At 37.9% G+C, this 18833-nt stretch overlaps 2 protein-coding genes and 1 long non-coding RNA gene across 7 annotated transcripts; 2 read left to right on the top strand and 1 right to left on the bottom strand.

Annotated features, from left to right (window-relative positions):
* Positions 1–3510: 3510 nt before the first annotated feature.
* Positions 3511–12492, top strand: LOC131328809 (glucose-6-phosphate 1-dehydrogenase, chloroplastic-like). Of its 4 annotated transcripts, none has more exons than XM_058361721.1 (11): positions 3512–3961; positions 5412–5602; positions 5738–5832; positions 5922–6036; positions 6394–6599; positions 6682–6831; positions 6922–7042; positions 7257–7486; positions 7626–7826; positions 8597–8888; positions 12413–12492. In XM_058361721.1, exons 1-10 carry the CDS (start codon positions 3733–3735, stop codon positions 8847–8849), a joined length of 1791 nt encoding a protein of 596 aa, XP_058217704.1. In that variant the 5' UTR covers positions 3512–3732; the 3' UTR covers positions 8850–8888; positions 12413–12492. The 4 variants fall into 4 exon arrangements, with proteins under 4 accessions (XP_058217706.1, XP_058217704.1, XP_058217705.1 ...); XM_058361722.1 differs by lacking the exon at positions 12413–12492 and adding an exon at positions 9243–9704; XM_058361723.1 differs by lacking the exon at positions 12413–12492 and having other exon boundaries at positions 3511–3961; positions 5418–5602; positions 8597–9197.
* LOC131328811 (uncharacterized) lies at positions 10378–11146 on the bottom strand. Its single transcript, XR_009200525.1, has 2 exons — positions 11009–11146; positions 10378–10614 (listed from the first exon to the last, which is right to left on the bottom strand). It is a non-coding gene; the product is annotated as an uncharacterized LOC131328811 (long non-coding RNA).
* LOC131328810 (mitochondrial import inner membrane translocase subunit TIM50-like) lies at positions 10850–17676 on the top strand. Of its 2 annotated transcripts, XM_058361725.1 has the most exons (10): positions 10850–11544; positions 12413–12501; positions 14368–14404; positions 14840–14901; positions 14998–15111; positions 15429–15533; positions 15666–15764; positions 16252–16408; positions 16528–16630; positions 17184–17676. In XM_058361725.1, the coding sequence occupies exons 1-10, from the start codon at positions 10956–10958 to the stop codon at positions 17227–17229; spliced, it is 1401 nt and encodes a 466-aa protein (XP_058217708.1). In that variant the 5' UTR covers positions 10850–10955; the 3' UTR covers positions 17230–17676. The 2 variants fall into 2 exon arrangements, with proteins under 2 accessions (XP_058217708.1, XP_058217709.1); XM_058361726.1 differs by lacking the exons at positions 10850–11544; positions 12413–12501 and adding an exon at positions 13865–13895.
* The last annotated feature ends 1157 nt before the right edge of the window (positions 17677–18833 follow it).

The following is an 18833-nucleotide window of genomic DNA, read 5'->3' as shown; positions in this document are numbered from 1 at the left end:
TCATCATTACACTTTTACTCACTAACTTTTCAAAATAAAATCTACTTTTAGGGACAAAATAGACAATACACCAACTTTTACTTCCCTAACTTTACAAAATGGACACTTATTAAGGGACAGCCCAAAATGGTATACTGGACACAAAAAAGGGACGGAGGGAGTAAAAAATATGATCAAGTTGATAACCATTATAATTCTTACAATATCAAACATTATAAAGTTATCAAAAAAAAGCAGTTATCAAGCTAAAAACAAATTTTTGAAAAGTGATAACTTTTGTAGAATAGAGTTTTTTTTTTTAGGAAGTAGAATAGAGTTGATTGGTTAGTATTATTCTCTGTTTATGGCGTAAACTAGTTTAGGCCACTTTCTTATTGAATAGGAGTAAAAGAATATGATAAATAAGTTTTCCAAACAGGATGGCTATTTAATTTGTTCAATCTTTATAACTAGCATTATTCGTCAGTATTTTAGTATTTTTTTCACCCGATAACAATATTTGGGGCAATCTGCTAGATAGATTGGGTTTCTCTATCGAAGAATTCTAGGCCCACAGTGTGTCTGGGGCCTAGAAAAAAAACAGATATGCACAGGAAAATCCAGAGAAAATTGGCCAAAATGGATAAAATTCCCAGAGAAAACAAAAAGGAGAAACCAACCTCGACCTCACATAGAAGATTAGTTAAGATTGGCATTTGAAAAGTAGTTCCCATTTGCTCCAATACTGGCCTTTCAAAGAGAGCTTCAAAGGGACCCATCGAATTTTCATTTAGATAACAACGAACAATCTTCGTCCGTATAGAGACGCTGTGGCGATAAAACAATCTCACTAATTATCATACGGAGTATTAATTACTCCAAAATTTACAATTACCACGTTGTAGATCTCCAAGAGATAAGTATCCATATTAATATAGATCGATCGATGTCCATTACCACGTGTTATGTATGATATAATCAGCGTAGTTCCTTAATCTAATCCACTAGGCTAGATTCTCTGACGGACAAGGTTTTATTTTTGGGCAAAAACCAACGGGAAAATTCGATTATGAAGCTCCGAAATTGAAGATCGACAAAAGTATGAGAGAGAGAGAGAGAGAGAGAGAGAGAGAGAGAGAGAAGAACCAAGAATACCTTCACGTATTGCAGATGATCAGTGATGGAAGAGAGAGCTGAGGAGAGAGAACCACCTCTGATTGTTTGCACCAGTACAATCTAGGGTGGAAGCGGGAGATGGGAGGAAAAGAGATTGGGAAATAATAATAAAAAATTGGAAGCGACTGAACAGTTGCTCGTCTGGCTTGATGAGTTACTGTAGCATCGATACTTCTCTCCGACGATGAAGCGAGGCTGATTTTGATGAGGGTTTGGGTGAATGACTCCATACTTTTGACATACAGAGGGCTTCCACAAGCCTGATGAGGATGCTCTTAGAGATGGTGGAATTAATTTTCATCTCGACGAGAAAAATCAGAAAGCATAAAACTGTATTATTACAATTTACAAAAACTCATATAAAATGACGCCAAAGATAGTGAAAATTTGTCATTTCTGCATTTTTCTGCCTTGTTGGAGCTTTTGATAATAGTTTTTACTTTAGAATCCTATTTGTCAAGATGAATGATAAATCGTAAAATTTAGCTCAAACATAAAAGATTTAGAGAGAACAACCAAATCAATAGTGACAAAAAAGACCCTGAAAATTTAGTTCAAAGGGAAGTCTTTCCATAAGCTTATTTTTTGAACAGTTATAATATGATCTTATAGTACAACCAAACCAATTGAACCCCAATAAGGATTTTTTTAGTGCCACATGTAATTTAAGGCATGTTTTCGTAAAAAACACTTAAAATAGATTTTGAACACTATCCCTTGTTTTTTACATCTTAAAATTGTTTTAAAATATTTTTGAGGATTAGTTTGCGGAAAGTTACACACATTATTATTTTTTTGACTTACTACATAACGGAGGCAGCAAGTAATTTGGTATATTCTAAAATAGAGTACTAGACAAACAATATGAGGCGGAAGAAAAATTATTCGTATGCCCCATGAGGCAATGCGACATAGTGCCTCAGGGCATGGAGTAAATACTCGGGACGACTGGCGTACTAAATTTGAACAAGTCTATTTTTTGGGAATGACTTCGGTGTCCCCGGTCATTTTGGGGATACCGTAACTTTTGGCATAACAAAACCATTATGAGTATAACTAAAATCCATTACAAGCATAACAGAATCACAACAAAGCATAACCAAAACCACAGCAAGGCATAACTTGTTTGTTATGCCTTAGTTGGATTTGGTTATGCCTTGGTTGGTTTTTTGGATATTCCTTAGTTATGTCTTGTTTGGGTTCTGTTATGTTTGTAATAGGTTTTAGTTATACTTATAATGGTAAAGTTATACCAAAAATTACGGTGTCCCCAAAATGACCGGGGACACCATAGCATCATCCCTATTTTTTTTAACTGTGACATCACTTTTTTTTTTTGGACGGCTTTTTTGTGACGTCACTAATGTGATGTAAGTAGATGACCTAAGATACCATTTTTCCACTTTACAGTGGGTGAAGGAATTTGTAAGCGGATAGCCATTTACTTTATTACATTTTAATCCCTCTAATATGTGTATATTGCAATTCAAGTCCTTAACTTCCTCTCAATATATGCAGGGTCCTCAGTTTGTAGTCTTATTCATTCCGAAATTCACAAAAATACTAGTGTAACATAAAGAGTGAAATTAAAAGAGGCGGTGAAAAATATTTTAACGACATTTTGTTGGTCTTGATTATCGACTCCTTTCTTGATAGTTTCTAAAGAAACTATCTTTGCCATATATGTTGTTCTTTTTTTTCTTTAATTTTATGACAGTTCTATCATTTATCTCTTTTATCTTCTTTTTTTTCCCCTCATAATCTTCTCTCTTTTAACATTTCCAAATAAATTTAAATGAGAAAAAATGTTACTCTCCCTTATTAAGATTAGAAAGTTCACTAAAAACCAACATCACCTTAAACTAAAATTATTGACAAATACATAAGAATATCAAGTTGATAACCATTATAGAAATTACAGTGTCAAGCATTATAAGGTTATCAAAAAAGTAGTAATTAACAAGCTAAAAATGAATTTTTGAAAAGTGATAAATCTTGTAGAATAGAATTTTTTTTGAGAAAATAGAATAGAGTTGATTGGCCAGTATTATTCTCTGTTTATGGGGCCACTTCCGTATTGAATAAAAGAATATAATAAATAAGTTTCCCAAATAGAATGACTATTTATTTTGTTCAATCTTTTTAACTCTCATTCTTAGTTTGTATTTTAGTATTTTTTCACCCGATAACAATATCGGGTTGGGGCAATCTGCGAGGTAGATTGGGCTTTTCTATCGAAGAATTCTAGGCCCACAGTGCCAGGGCCAAGAAAAAACAGATATGCACAGAAAATCCAGAGAAAATAGACCGAAATGGATAAAATTCCCTGAGAAAACAAAAAGGAGAAACCAACCTCGACCTCACATAGAAGATTGGTTAAGATTGGCATTTGAAAAGTAGTTACCATTTGCTCCTGTACTGGCCTTTCAAAGAGCTTCAAAGGACCCAACGAATTTTCATTTTAGATAACAACGAACAATCTTCGAATTCCCACATGAATGCTTGTTAATTTCAGTCCAGGAATGAGGATCCAATAAGTTTCCTTCTTCCTCTTCTTTCTGATCATCAGTCAATTGCATGGCTACGCAGTTCTGTCCTTGTTCTTCCTCCTCAGCAGCCAACTTCTCAACCTCTCCATCATTCAAGAATGAGACACAATCCTGCTTGACAAAATCCGTCATTTACCCAACAAGAATCTGTTACTCCAAATGGGTGCCTCAGATTTGTTCAAGATTCCACGCAAGAAAGCATTTTGAGCTCAATTCTGTAAATGGGTTTCCTTTAAATGCTGTTTCTTTTCAAGATGGTTAGTCCTCTCTCAAACTCCCGCTATTTGTTCCTACTATTGTTTGCATAATTATACCCTAGACGTGGGGCACACGGGATGCGTCTACAAGTCCATTTTTGTTAGAATATGCATGGTGGCAATCTGAACTGTGAAAGTGGGAAAGAGGGGAGTGAGACGGGCAGTTTTTTTTTTGTTCTTCATTTGGTGGCGGTGCCTTTCGGCTTTGATTTGGGGCATAGTTCCACAGTCACTTTAGCTCCTCGGTTTTTGAAGGCACAGGAGGCTACTGTTTTAGTGGTATTCTGAGAGCAATCACTTTGTGCATATATTGCCAAATGTTAGGTCTGTCTCCCATCCTCCCCGCTATACCCAATGATTGGAGACTAGATGAATTCTGTTGTTGTTACTGTGTATTCGGTGGCAGTGCCCTCTATGCAGTTAAAAATGCCGTTAAAAAGGTAATTCTGGAAAACTAAAACGTGAGTCACTCTTGAGACTTGTGTGTTTGCACGCGTGTCTTCTTGACTGAAATTTTAAAAGACCTGCATTTTCTGATTCTTGGTTCTTGCTAGCAATAAGTTTGGAAGGACATAGTCCATTTGTGTAATTATCTTGTATGCCGATCAATGGGGTTGGGTATCTTTTATATACCTGTGTGTCCGCGCGCGTGTGTGTCTTCTTTGATTGTAGTTTGGAAATACATACGTTGTCTGATTCTTGGTTCTTGCCGGAATTTAATAAGTTTTGGAGGACATTGTCCGGTTGTCTAATTATCTTGAATGTTGCCTATTCTTTCTTTATTGGTTATGAAAACTTTCTGAATCCAACAGAAGAGCAAGGATTTTTTTGAAAACCCTAGAAGAGGCGGATTGAATAAACAAGTACAGTGAAAGAAAAGATAACTACTAGTACAATCCTGTGGAGTCTCCTGGGACAGTTAGCCATGCACAAGGAGACATTGCTTCTGAAAGAACGCCTTCAATGAACTTAAAGCAACTAGTCTGCCGCTAAAATAATACCGGGTTGGAAAAATATCTAGGAGTGTATGTCAGTCAGATCTTCCCTTAATGCTGCAACTTTAGTCTCAACATCTATTTTCCCCATTAAGAGCCATTATTTCTCGTGATGCACATAATAAAAGTTCAGACCAAGTTCTACTATCTCTCCTTAAACTGACTGGTTTTAGGGAGGTTTTACTTGCGTCATCTATGGTACTTGACATTGCACCCACTGGCCTTTTCTGGAGCTGCAAATACATGAACAAGAGGTGATCTTTACGAGACTTGAGAAGCACATTAATTCCTTAGTTAATTACGGCGCAAGTCTAAACCTGGGCTCTCTCCTCCTCTCTTTTTCCCCCCTTCTTTCATCACTCTCCCGTGTAATCCATGATCATGGGTATGTTTTATGGATCCTTCCTTTCTTTTCGCTCATTTCTAATTGTATGTCTGGTGCATTTTTGGACTAGGTTTAGCTGAAGAGCCAATATCTAGAGCAAATAGTAAGCCGGTCGCTTTGGAGGGGTCTAGTCCCTTCTCAGGATCAAGAAAAGAAGAATCCAGTCTTAGCATAATTATTGTTGGAGCTTCAGGGGACCTTGCCAGGAAGAAGATTTTCCCTGCACTTTTTGCTCTTTTTTACGAAGATTGTCTACCTGAGGTTCTACTCAATTCTCTCTAAAAAACATGTTTCACTTAGTAACTGTATGAAATGAATTGAGGATAATGCATTTGGTGCCATTATTTTTAAAGAACTGTCCATAAAATGTCTCCCCCCGTTGTTACTTTAATGCAGAATGTCACAGTTTTTGGCTATGCGCGAAGTAAAATGACTGATGAGGAACTGAGAAACATGATTAGCCAAACCTTGACTTGCAGAATCGATAAGAGGTATACAATAATGCTGAGTCTTGGTCTTGTGCATCATTTAGCCCTTGTACTTATAAACAACAATTATTAAAATGGATGACCACTTCCAGAGAAAATTGTGGGGACAAGATGGACGAGTTTCTAAAACGATGCTTTTACCACTCTGGTCAATATAACTCCAAGGAGCATTTCGCTCAATTGTACTGCAAGCTGAAAGAAAAAGAGGTATTCCATGATTTACTTTTGTGGATAAATTTTGATGTTTGTTAATTACAAGTTCAATTTGCTTAACAAGTGAGTGATATCAGAGCAACAAGTGAGTAATATCAGAGCATCAAAGGTCTTGTTAGTAATTGATTGTTACCATCGTCTGTGTCCTATCTGTCCATGTCCAAATCCAGCACCTCCATAGACCAGTCTCTATTGGTTTAAGCTTTTATTCCCAGTAAGATGAATAGAAGCAAGAGAGAATACATGTTCTTGTTACCCAGGGGATTCTACGTCATATATGTCCAGATAGGGTCATAATCTTTGCAATCCTCCAAATTTTGCATTATAGCAACTTGATACTGCTGTTTTCAGGGAGGCAGATCATCATTTAGGTTGTTTTACTTGTCAATACCTCCAAACATATTTGTGGATGTGGTGAGATGTGCTAGCACCAGTGCATCTTCAAAGAATGGGTGGACAAGGGTCATTGTTGAAAAGCCATTTGGTCGTGACTCGGAGTCATCTAGAGAGCTCACTAGGTGTCTAAAGCAGTATCTAGCTGAGGACCAAATATTCAGGTATATTCTGCTTGGATTCTTTTTTATGAGACCAAGTTATGGACTGACGACAAAAGCTGAGTTTGTTAATCTGTGAATCCAGGATTGACCACTACTTGGGGAAAGAGCTTGTTGAGAACCTATCAGTTCTTCGTTTCTCAAATCTAGTCTTTGAGCCTCTATGGTCGAGGAACTACATTCGCAACGTGCAGTTTATATTTTCTGAAGATTTCGGTACAGAAGGACGAGGGGGGTGAGTTCTTATGTCTTTTGATGTTTAAATTATAAAACTCATGATTCCTTCTTGATATATAGATAACCTTCATCTATTTCTTATTGCAAGCTACTTTGACAACTACGGAATCATTCGTGATATAATGCAAAACCATCTCTTGCAAATATTAGCACTATTTGCGATGGAGACGCCTGTCAGCTTGGATGCAGAAGACATTAGGAATGAGAAGGTAGACATTCTCTATCATGATTCTAGTAATCATTGCATAGGCTATTTTTTCTCCAAAAGCTTGCTACAAATATGGAAAATCATTTTTTACTACATCGAGCCCTCCCTTATGGATGGAACGGTACAAAAGATTTATAATATGTCTGTGGCCTCATGAAGAATGGTGTCGTTATCGTAGCCTATAAATTACTATCAATGAGCACATTTTGATTCAGGTCAAGGTTTTGAGGTCAATGAGACTGCTGCAACTTGAAGATGTCATGGTAGGGCAATATAAGGGCCACAGCAAGGGTGGAAGGACCTATCCTGGATATACTGATGATCCAACTGTGCCAAACGACAGTCTCACTCCAACATTTGCAGCAGCAGCACTCTTCATCGACAATGCTCGATGGGATGGTGTTCCTTTCTTGATGAGGGCAGGAAAAGCTCTCCACACTAAGCGGTTGGTAGATCTTTTTCATCTTTCTCCTCCACAAGGATTTTAAAAACAGACAAATTGCCGACAAAAAAAAGGATTTTAAAAACAGTGTGCAATTGTTTATGGTTTATATCTAACTATAAGAAGGCTTTATATCTTCCAGAGCAGAGATCAGAGTTCAGTTCAGACATGTCCCGGGCAATTTGTTCAAGCGAAACTTTGGAACTGATTTGGACAAGGCTACAAATGAGCTAGTGCTTCGCGTACAACCGGATGAAGCAATATATCTGAAGATTAACAACAAGGTTCCTGGTCTTGGAATGAGACTAGACCGCAGTGACCTCAATTTGCTTTACAAAGCAAGGTAAGAAACATATGGTTAACTCAAAATGCTTCTACGACTCATATTCCCTTGAGGATGCTAATAGACAAGCATAATCTTTTTGCCATGCTCTGCATCTGTATGTCTATGTTTTTGTCCTTCGTGCTTTGAGTAGGTCAGATCAAAGTAGGTAATCTTTCTCATTTGTTTCCCCCCAAAAAAATTAGGTGTCTTACTTCTGGGTGATAGGAGCCTTAGTTCCTCGTGGTTAATCTTAGAGGCCCCTTAACTCTGTACTTGAAGTAGGTTCATTAGTAGATTGTGGATGGAAGAGTCGTGATAAATGAAGTAATTACTTTCCCTTGTAGAGTTTCTCAGTGGACAAGTAAGAAACTAAAGGTGAACACACCTCATGTTACACGGACTCCTCTATATGCATAAGGTATCCATGTAGGATACTCGATAGTAGAGTAATGGTATGAAATTCATGTCGTCCATTTTAGTTAAACATTCACCTAGGAATCATATTTAGTAATTATATTTTATAATTGAGCTATGAGTAAACTATCGTGGTATGCATAGAATGCTCCATGGCACCTTTTAAGTACCATTTATAGCAGACAATGAAGGTGTGTTGAGGAATATTGATACTTGTAGATGTGCTAGTGTCCTTGACATGTAAATTAGATTAACATGACACAGACACATATCCCCCAGCCCATGCAACAAAAGAGCAAACAAATATGTCACTCGCCTTAAGTTCCTGTGACCTGAACAAGGTTTTGCTCTGAGACTTTGGTTTGTAAATGAAGGTATCCAAAAGAAATACCGGATGCATATGAAAGGCTGCTCCTTGATGCAATAGAAGGAGAACGAAGGCTATTCATAAGAAGTGATGAGCTTGATGCTGCCTGGTCTCTATTCACACCATTGTTGAAAGAACTAGAAGAGAAGAAGATTGTGCCGGAGCTATATCCTTATGGTAGCAGAGGACCCGTTGGAGTACATTATCTTGCGGCTAAGCACAACGTTCGGTGGGGAGATCTTAGTGGTGAGGATTCATGAAGAATGAAGCTCTCCAAAGGCTTCGCATGCTCATGACAGGTTTTTCATCAAAATTTTAAAGGGTTAAACTTTGATTCTTTTAATGCATGAAGTATTATGGTACTGTCCAAAGTTCCAGCAGACGGGTAGTTTTCTGGTTTCATGCATAGAAGGTCGGACTGTAAAAGAATGGTGAGTTCAATTTTGAGGTTAGACTTTGTTGCATAAATAATGTCCAAATGTGGAAATCAATCGAGTAAAGGATTATTAGGCCTTGTTGGAACTTTTGTGAACTACTTGATTGCTGATTTCGCTTGATTGATTTGATCGGAAATGAGAACCATTTGATGGATATTTTCAGATGGCTAATTCTGCTTGCAAGCTCATTTTATTCTTATATTGCCAATTTTTCAGGCAAAGGGCTAGGCACAAAACAACATAGCACGATTGGAATTTAAACAAAAAGCAAGTCAAGGTGTCTTTTAAAATTATAAGAACGCCACTGTCGCATCATTTTAGTTGGAGATTCTAGTTAAATAATAAAGTAGCATTTTGTTTTTAGACCTCGGTTTTGTAGAGTTTATCAGTGTCCCCCAGCCACTTTGAAGAAATGATTGTAATAGGAACAAATTACATTTCAGTTTGACATAAATGTGCGAACACACATAGAACTACATGAGCAAGTTTACTTGAACAGACTGTTTCGGCTTACTGCACCCTGAATCTGTAGTGTCAAACGCTAGTCTAGTCCAAGAAGTGACCAAAAGGGTGGCAGCTAGGGAAGGCCTTGCTCTAGTCACCTCGAAGTAGTTGACGGCTGATCGAATGAAGTCACTATCTTAATCACCTTTTGCATGAGTTCAACTGCAAAGGACAATGGGTTTTCCGCTAATTCCCCTTCTGTGCATAGACACAAGGTTATAAAAATTGCCATTTCCAATATACCTTTTCGCTGATCAAAAAAAAAAAAACCCTTTCACCCGTGATGGGTTGGATTTTGATCTTCCATCGACTGCAAAAGGAAGCATGGTTTCATTTTTAAGGCTTTGGTTCAGGCACGCCAGAGCAGAGGGGTGAGCACCGTTTAGGTTGTGCAACTTCCTACCTCCATCGTTTATCACCATTTCTCTGAATTCTGGCAACTTTTCTGGATCAAACTGGAGTGAGTTGTACAAAGGTGTGCTCTGTCAGATAGAGGGTACGTACCACCGATGTTTGATGTCTCGGTTATGCCCATGAATTCATGTGGGTAATTGATGGCAGTGTTTTGCCTCTGATCTGAGAATGGATCTATCAAGAAATGGTGGTCTGGCTAGAGAAATGCAGCCTCTGGCTGTTTCTGCCTGCAAGTCACAAATTGCGTAGCCCATATTCGATCGGCCATCCAATGTTTTAGTGTAATTCAAAGCACAAAACCTCCACAGTTGAAACTTTCACCTGTAAAAATTTGGCAGACAAAATATAAACACTACTTGCACAACTAGAAAGTGAGACAGGAAAAAGAAAGAAAGAATATATGTGCATAAATATGCGATTTTCTTATTGTATATGTTTTCAAAATTGATTCTTTTAAAGTACCTCAACCAAAATGATTTTTCAGTAACTCTCAATTCTTTTCCCCTTCCTAGACTTCAAACAAAAGGTAGTAACACAGATCCGGACACAACCGTGTTCAGAGTTGTCCGATGTATATGGGTTTATATGCATCGAACGGTTCTAGATGCAGTTGTGTTCTTAGCATTGGTCGACAACAAAAGCGGTGGATGAATATAGCGGAGGCAATTGTCTGCCCTTAACCTTAAACCATTTATGAATTAGTACTTGAAGGAAACTACAATTATAGAAGAGAACGAAATATGAGAGAGAGAGAGAGAGAGAGAGAGAGAGAGAGAGAGAGAGAGAGACCAAATGGGAACATGGGAAGTTATGGCAAGGAAGGAATCAAATGGGGAGAGAGAGTCTGAGTCAGAGTCAGAGAGAGAGAGAGAGAGGCATAGAAACGAAAAATTGGGATTTCGGGAAGTTATCGTAGGGAGGGAATCAAATAGAAAAAAAACAACATGGTGGCCGCAAATTTAACATGGCCTGAAAATTGTAGCCGCGAGCTTTGTCATACTGGCTGCAAACATGAATAAGATGGCCGTAATTTATTGCATTATCGCCATTAACTTCAATATCACGGCCACAAATTTTTACATCACAGGTGCAAATTTTGAAATTCTGGCCGCTAATTTTTACATCGTGACTGCAAGTCTTGGCGTGGGAGCTAACTTTTACATCATTGCCGCAAGCTTTTGCATGTGGCCGCGAATACCTAGTCGCACCAAATGCTCCCCTTTTGTGAGCACCAAACATAGCCTAAACCGTAAGGCTTACCCTCGTATCGAAAAAGATCAAGACTTTCTCAAAAACCTCCAAAACCCTAGTTTGAAAAATTCCCCAATCTCAAGAAACTCAAACAACATGCTTCGAATCAATCGACCTCGATCTCTCTCCAATCTCTCCAAAACCATTCGGACCTTATGCACTGCCCACGTCTCCCCTACCCCTTCCAAACAAGCCCTAGATCTCTCTCCTACTGCAACTCAGATCAACGATCAGAGCACCTCAGTTCCTCCGACCGATCCAACGGCCAGAAAGCCGTTGAATTTTCTCAAATTCGGCCTCCTTGGTGTCCTAACCGGAGCCTCGGTCACCGCGGGTTACGCCACTTACGGTACTTTCAAGTTTTCTTCTTTTTGTGGTTAACCTTGATGAATGTTGTTACTTATCAGGAAAAAAAAAATCTTGATTTATGTTAATTGCTTTTTGAAAGAACCCGTTTATCAAATATAGTTGCTCTGTAATTTAGCTCAATTGTAATTCTTGCACCATCTCCGGTCCTTCAATCAATTTGAGAGAATTGAATGAACATTTGAGTTGAAACTTCATTGGATACATGGAGCACTCCAATGAGCAAACACCGAATTTAAGTACAATATTTGTTTAAGGTTTATTAACGGCGTAGTGCTAAATTTTTTAGTCCTGTAGTATCTCGAAAATTTCGTGTAAAGAAGAGTGTGTCCCTTGGTTTTGGGTGAAAAGATGAGTAAAACTCATTTTGATGTGTGTTTGAGTAAAGGGAGGGTTTTGATGATTTTTTTCCCCCAAAAAATAAAGATTGTAAAGATCTTGGTAAGTCTGGAGATGCCCTTGTATCTCTAGGGGGTAACAATTGGAAGATTATTATGGAAAATTGGGGTGATGTTTTGCTGACTGATGAGCTTATGGTTGATGCAGAAAGTTTATGCTTGTGCCTATTATCATCTCAATTTTATTATGGCATGTAGAGGTTGAGTGAATTAATAAGATGGCAATGGGTGAGCAGCTCCCATATGTGACACAATGTAATAGATATATTTGATGAATTGGTCTTTCTTGATCTTGAAATAAGAGCAGTTGTTAGAAATAATAACAATCACGGTCATTGAGATTGTCAAGGTGATAGAGGCAGCAAATATGGCATTTCAGATGGTGCTTTTTGTACATGCAATATTGCACGTTTGTTTACCTGCAAAATTTTAATGTACGTTGTGTATATGCAGCCTACACCTTGGAAGAAGTGGATGAGAAGACGAAGCCTTTCCGAGTGTCTGTTAATTTCGCTGTTGGAGATAAGGCATCGAGTCTCGATGTAAGTATGGCATTGATTCTCAATGTGGAAACTTTCATGTTTTGGGGGTTTAGACTCGTGTATGTAAAAGGGGATATTACACTTCACCCTCTGACGTTTGCCCCATAAATACATTACGTTCCTGTGATTCAAACGTGCCACTGTACACCTTGCAATTGCAACCGAAGTGCGAAATTTACTGATTGGGTTAACAGTGGAAATAATATTACTGTAAAACAAGAGACCTACCTAGAGACATTGTATGCATGTAATATATGACTGCGTGAATGTGTTATGTGTGTGAGAGAGAATCTAACATTGAGGTAGCTGGGCTGTATCGCACTCTGTGATTTGAGTAAGCTAATTGAGAGAAAGCAACTAAGGATATTGTCATGTAGACAGCAGTGAGTGGTTGAGTTTCGAGGGAGAAAATCGTGAGCAAGAAAAATGAGGACAAATAAACAAGAAACAAATCCTGCGTAAGGAAGTGTTGGTGGTAGCAGTGGCCATGGAAGTGTATGGTGAGAGAGAAACGAAAAGGAGAAAATGACAGGGATTTTGCTGGTATATGTGTCATTTTGTATACTAAAGCTCAGTTTAAAATCAAAATTATTTAAAAATGCTAACCACCAATTTGATGCAAAATTGGCAGTTGGCCATTTATTGCAGCAGCAAGGGGTTTTAGTGTCTGGTTTTGGACCACAGGGAGCCAATCTTGTTTCAGGCTAAACCTCAGGAGGTGAAGTATAATTTCCCAATAGAATTATTTTGGTGGACCATATAGTTCTTATCCATAGTCCATGTACTATCCTGTTGGGCTTTCTGGTTAAACCAAAAGGAATGTTTTGTTAAGGACCGGTCTTACTGACCGATAGTGTAACGCCCCTAGTAGACCATTGGCCTAGTACCCTGATTTTGATTCACAAGCCACACCACATGGCCCAAAAGCTTAAGCACAAGATACTAGTAGTAGCCCACAAGATTTGTTATATGCCCAAGATCATCAATGTAGACTTCCAATGTGGGATGGGGTGTTTCAATCTCCCCAACTTTATAGCCTCGCGCCTTCGCGAGGGGTTGAGCACTATAATCACCAATACAAATCAAACCAACAACCAAATCAAACCAAACTCCAAGGCCCACATGGTCGTGCACATGGATGGCTTTGATACCACCTGTAACGCCCCAAGCAGACCATTGGCCTAGTACGCTGATTTTGATCCACAAGCCACACCACATGGCCCAAAAGCTTAAGCACAAGGTACTAGTAGTAGCCCACAAGGTTTGTTATATGCCCAAGATCATCCATGTAGACTTCCAATGTGGGATTGGGTGTTTCAGAGAGCCTACGTTGCAGCGCATTAGCAGACTATCAAAATGGATTACTTAGCTGTTTCGTTGTTGCATACTGAAAGGTTACGGAAGTGATGCCTGTTTTGTTTGGACCATTGATAACTTTTAGGCTTTCTAAAGACTGAAATATTTTTATCATTTATTTTGTGGTAATATGTGTATATGGTGATGTCTATTTTGGCAAGGTTGATCCATTGCAACCTGAAATTCTGAAGAGAACGTATTTCCAAATCGATCCGAAATACTTTTTGGAGCATTTATCTGTTTTTGTCTTGTGAAAGCTTTGCAGTTTCCTGACAGAAGCTAAATTGTTTGGAGGTATCTATGTGGCACTACCCATGCCAAAATGGTGCAATTTCAGAATGAACAAAGAAAAAAAAAAGATTTAAGAAAATACATAGAGGAAAAAGCCTTTTTTCTGCATGAATAGGATTGGTCCTGTAATTTCATAGAAAAGTGTGTAATATTCTATCTAGAACTCTGATGGGAATTTCTCTTACATAACAACATTGTTTCCCTTTATCCTCCATGCAGAAGTTTCAAGGTTTTCTTCGTACTGCTGCAATGGCAGGTAAGATCTTGAACCTTGGTACTCTCTTCTTGATCCCCACCCAATTTGCTCCTCGGCCTCCCTTCTCTTTGTGTTTGTTGTGTCTCATAACATTGATTGCAAAAGCTTATTTTTCAGTCACCATACAATAGTGTCCCATCCATGAATATGTGGCCGACTACTATTCCTTGAGCATACTTTTTGCTGATAAGTTAACTCATGATCACACCTTGAGTTCAGCAGATTAGCTTTGTTTTTAAAATTCCCTTGAACTGTTCAAGTCCTTGAAATTTCCATGGCTTTTTTTCATTGGTTCATTTATTTTCATGCTGTTACTCTGAGTTCTTCTACAATCATCAAGAGGTGAATGATGTATTCTGCTACTTACATTTGTCATTCTTGGTCTTGTTTATTTTGTATGACGAATAGTTGCATTATTTTTCCCCCCAATTGCAGTGCCAGCTAAATCCATTGAGCTTTACTTGGATCTCAGGAGTAAAATTGAAGAACATGTCCGGGTGCATACTCTTGTCCAGAGCCAAACCTTTCCTTGTAGCATGTTATGATTTTGTCCTTGATGGAAATTTTTTACATTTTTCATAACATTGTTGTAGGGATTTAGTGAACCTCCCTCAAATAAGCTTCTTCCAGATTTGCATCCGTTGGAGCGGCATGTGTTTACTCTTGTGCTGGATCTTAACGAGACTTTAGTTTACTCTGATTGGAAGGTATGCTTTTTCTGTTGAAGAAATTGTGTGTACAATTAGTAAAAGAGTGAATCCTTTTTTGAGGGAAATTAGGCAAATAAAACGAATTTCATCTTTCATGGATGGATGTTGCTAAGATCCTTCCATTTAGCAGCAACATTGCACCCATTGATTCTAATTGTAACTTTTTCCTATTGTGCATTTGTTTTAAAACAGGGTGGTTTTGTTTGTAACTATGGGTATAGACAACACGCCGATTTATCTTGAAAATGGATGGATTGTTTCTAAAGAAGTTCCGTTAACATATTGATTCTGTTCTGCATTTTTCGTTTGCAAAGCGTGAAAGGGGTTGGCGAACGTTCAAAAGACCTGGAGTTGAGGCTTTCCTTGAACACCTAGCTCAATTTTATGAGATTGTTGTGTATTCAGACCAGTTGAATGTGGTATGTTTTTCTCTTCATTCTTTCAACGTCGTACCCTTTTCTTGTCTCTTCATCATTTTTGAGAGTAGTTCAATTTTTATTCATAGATTTCCGGTTTCCGGTCAATTTCTCCTTTTCGTTTGATTTTTGTAGTATGTTGATTCCATCCTTGAAAGGCTTGATGCTAAGGGGTCAATACGTCACAGATTGTCAAGAACTGAAACTAACTATCGAGGTGGAAAGCATTACAGGGTAAGATAGATTAAACAGACCATGGCATATCTATCATGTGTTTGTGATTGACAGCACTTGACTGTTTATGTTGATGTGTATGTCCGGTGTTAAATTATGCTCTTTTTAATGTTTTACCCTTGTGCATGCATTTTCCGACTTAGTTCATTTTTGCCAATGTTACCTGATAATTACTGAAACTTTTTAAATTTGTCTGCTCATTTTGACTTTGACTAATTAGAAATGCCCGATAATGATGTGATCTACAAGTAGAACTATTTTGGCTGGAAATTCTATAATCCTTTCCAAACATGCTCTATAAAACTTGATAGATGTGCTATGCCAAGAAATAACTTGTTCTTTAACTCCAATCGGAAAGGATAATATGTTCTTGAAGTTATTGTTCAGGTTCCCACAGCATTAACTGTGTTGTGTAGACTACGTGTATCAGACTTATTACAATACAATTGTACAATGTGGTTATGTTGAATATGAATTATTCTGGCAGGACTTCTCAAAGCTGAACAGAGATCCTTCAAGAATTCTGTATGTGAGCGGACATGCACTAGAATCCAGCCTCCAGCCGGAGAATAGTGTTCCTGTCAAGCCGTGGAAGCTTGAAGCAGATGATACTGCACTCGTGGATCTTATCCCATTTCTCGAGTGTAAGAATTGTTGAAATATGGTTTGATCAGTATGCTTTGCTTCTGCAGATTATTGTACTCCTTTTTTTTTTGGAATTTTGTATAATGCTGATAGATTATTGAATCTGGGTTTGACACAGATGTTGCCCGCCATCCACCAGCTGATATAAGACCAGTATTGGCGTCTTATCAAGGACGAGATATAGCAACTGAATTTATTGAGCGTTCTAAAGTACATCAAAGGTACTTCTTTATTCTACAATCTGCTTGCTGAAGTCAGAAGACAGGGAACATTATTACTTTCTCTTGGAGCACCGCCACTTGGTGCTCCAAAGACCTTTACCACCACGCATTCGTGCGGGGCCCAGGATTAAGTGTACAAACACCACATGAATATGCGGTGGTAGAGATCCCTGGAGCACTACTGAATAATCACTCATACCAGAAGATAGACATGTAGCATCATGGATCTCTGTCCCTCTTTCTTAACTTTGATTTAAGGTTGTAAATTAAAGACCTATCCACCAGTTGAAAATGTAAAGTTATGGATATAAAATAATGTGGCTGTAACTTCAACTGGTATACTAAATACTGTGCATGAGAATCAATTCAACATAAGTTCAGTTTGTCTTTGCTAAAAAATATAATTTACTTTCTTGTCCACATGGACCATATCCGACTGCAAAGAGCTTATCGGAATCAGAATTAGATGTTTCATTAAGCGCAGCCATCACTGGAGGTTTATTTCATCTACCAAGTGGTTAATTAAATATCTATATGCCACTTTAACTTACAGGCGGATGCAAGAACAGAAGCAGCATGGCCTTTTCTTGCGGCGTTGAGTCTGGAGTAACATATGAAATGATGGGGGTCTGAGGATATAGCAAATTTGGGGCGAATGTAATTAGGATTGTGCAACGATTTTGGACCGAGGTTGTGAAACAGGACACCGTTTAGTTAGTGAATCATGCCACCATCTTTGCTGCATCATGCCACCATTTCTTTGCCTGTTTTTGGTGCCCATCAATTTTCACGAAGCTTAAAGGGGTTCCTAGTGAATCGCAGTTTTGATTTAAGATTTCAATAGCTGTACCTCTATTCAGTTTTTTCTTTCATAACAGAGTACCATTAGATTGGACGATCTTGACATGGTCCTTGCGTAATTGGATCTGTGTAGTGTAGGGAAAAAGCGGATGACAATTTCCATCATATTCTTCACTATTTGACTTGGATAATAAAATGGAGTTAGTTACTTTGCTAATATGATGAATGAATTGCCATTTGATTGATGTGCCTTTGTACATAATTAGTGTCCAATATGATATTAATATCTTCTCAATCATACGATTTTTTTTGGTCAAAATTTGATGTATAATGTTAAAATTATATGTAATTGATGAAAATCTAGCAAAAAGTGTGTAGGATATGGTTGGGGTTATAATTTGGTCAAAAGGTTAAAATGAGTTTTCATCGAATAAAGTATATATTTCGACTTTCTTGTACTGTAAAAATAGATCATATAGAAATGTGAAAAAACTATTCCACTTGTAAGAAAGGAAGGTGAAATATTCGAATGAAATCCAGAATTAATAGAATGCTGGAAACCTCCACTCACATCACCATTCAATATTTCTTGGCTCGCGACTGATGGGTATGTTCATTTTGTAACAAGTACAAAGGAAACACTCCCTCAATTGTTTCAATAACTAGCGTTTATTTGTGTAGAAGGTTCTAGAGATGTAACTGCTCACCGATTTTATTCAAAATAGTTTAGTGGAGTATATATATAATACAGTTAATGTTTAATTTAGTAAAGGCTTAATGTAATACAAATGTAAAGATTAAGAGATCCCCTAACATATTCTTTTTTATAATTCAGACGCCGACTCCCTTGTCATTAGGTCACCAACTTCCAATAAGAATTATTTGTTCTTTCGTGGCCAGACTTGCAACATGGGATTTAAAAAGACTTGAAAGGTTTGTTGAGCGCCTTGTGATTATGTCATGATATCTTCGGTTTTGAAAGAAGAAAATAAATTTTGATTTATATAATGCTTTAATATGTTTTTTTTTTTTTAAATTCTGCCGCCGCCCGACTCTAGAGGCCTAGACACTTTAAAATTCTTTTTCAAACCTGTTTCCATTTCAAGTGACGAGATAGATAAATAAACACATCTAAACAAAATTAGTATGGGTCATTGGGAGATCTTTCACGATCCCTTCAACAGCTTGGCTCGCAGTAATCCCTTGACCAATTCCCGGTCCAATATAAGCAAGTTGATTTTGCATTCGGGTAGACTTCTTGCAAGAAACATTCTTGCAGAGGATCCAGACTCAAAAAAAATGGTAGGGAAAGAGAGTGAAAGAAGAAACAAAACACTGGCATTGAGTAAACAGAACATTGCTGGATTAGGCGTAGGGCTGTAAATGAACTGAGCCGTTCGTG

Source organism: Rhododendron vialii, chromosome 6a (genome assembly GCF_030253575.1).
Source record: "Rhododendron vialii isolate Sample 1 chromosome 6a, ASM3025357v1".
Lineage (NCBI taxonomy): Eukaryota > Viridiplantae > Streptophyta > Magnoliopsida > Ericales > Ericaceae > Rhododendron > Rhododendron vialii.
Note: the sequence above shows the minus strand (reverse complement) of the source record. Positions and strands in the feature narration are given on the sequence as shown.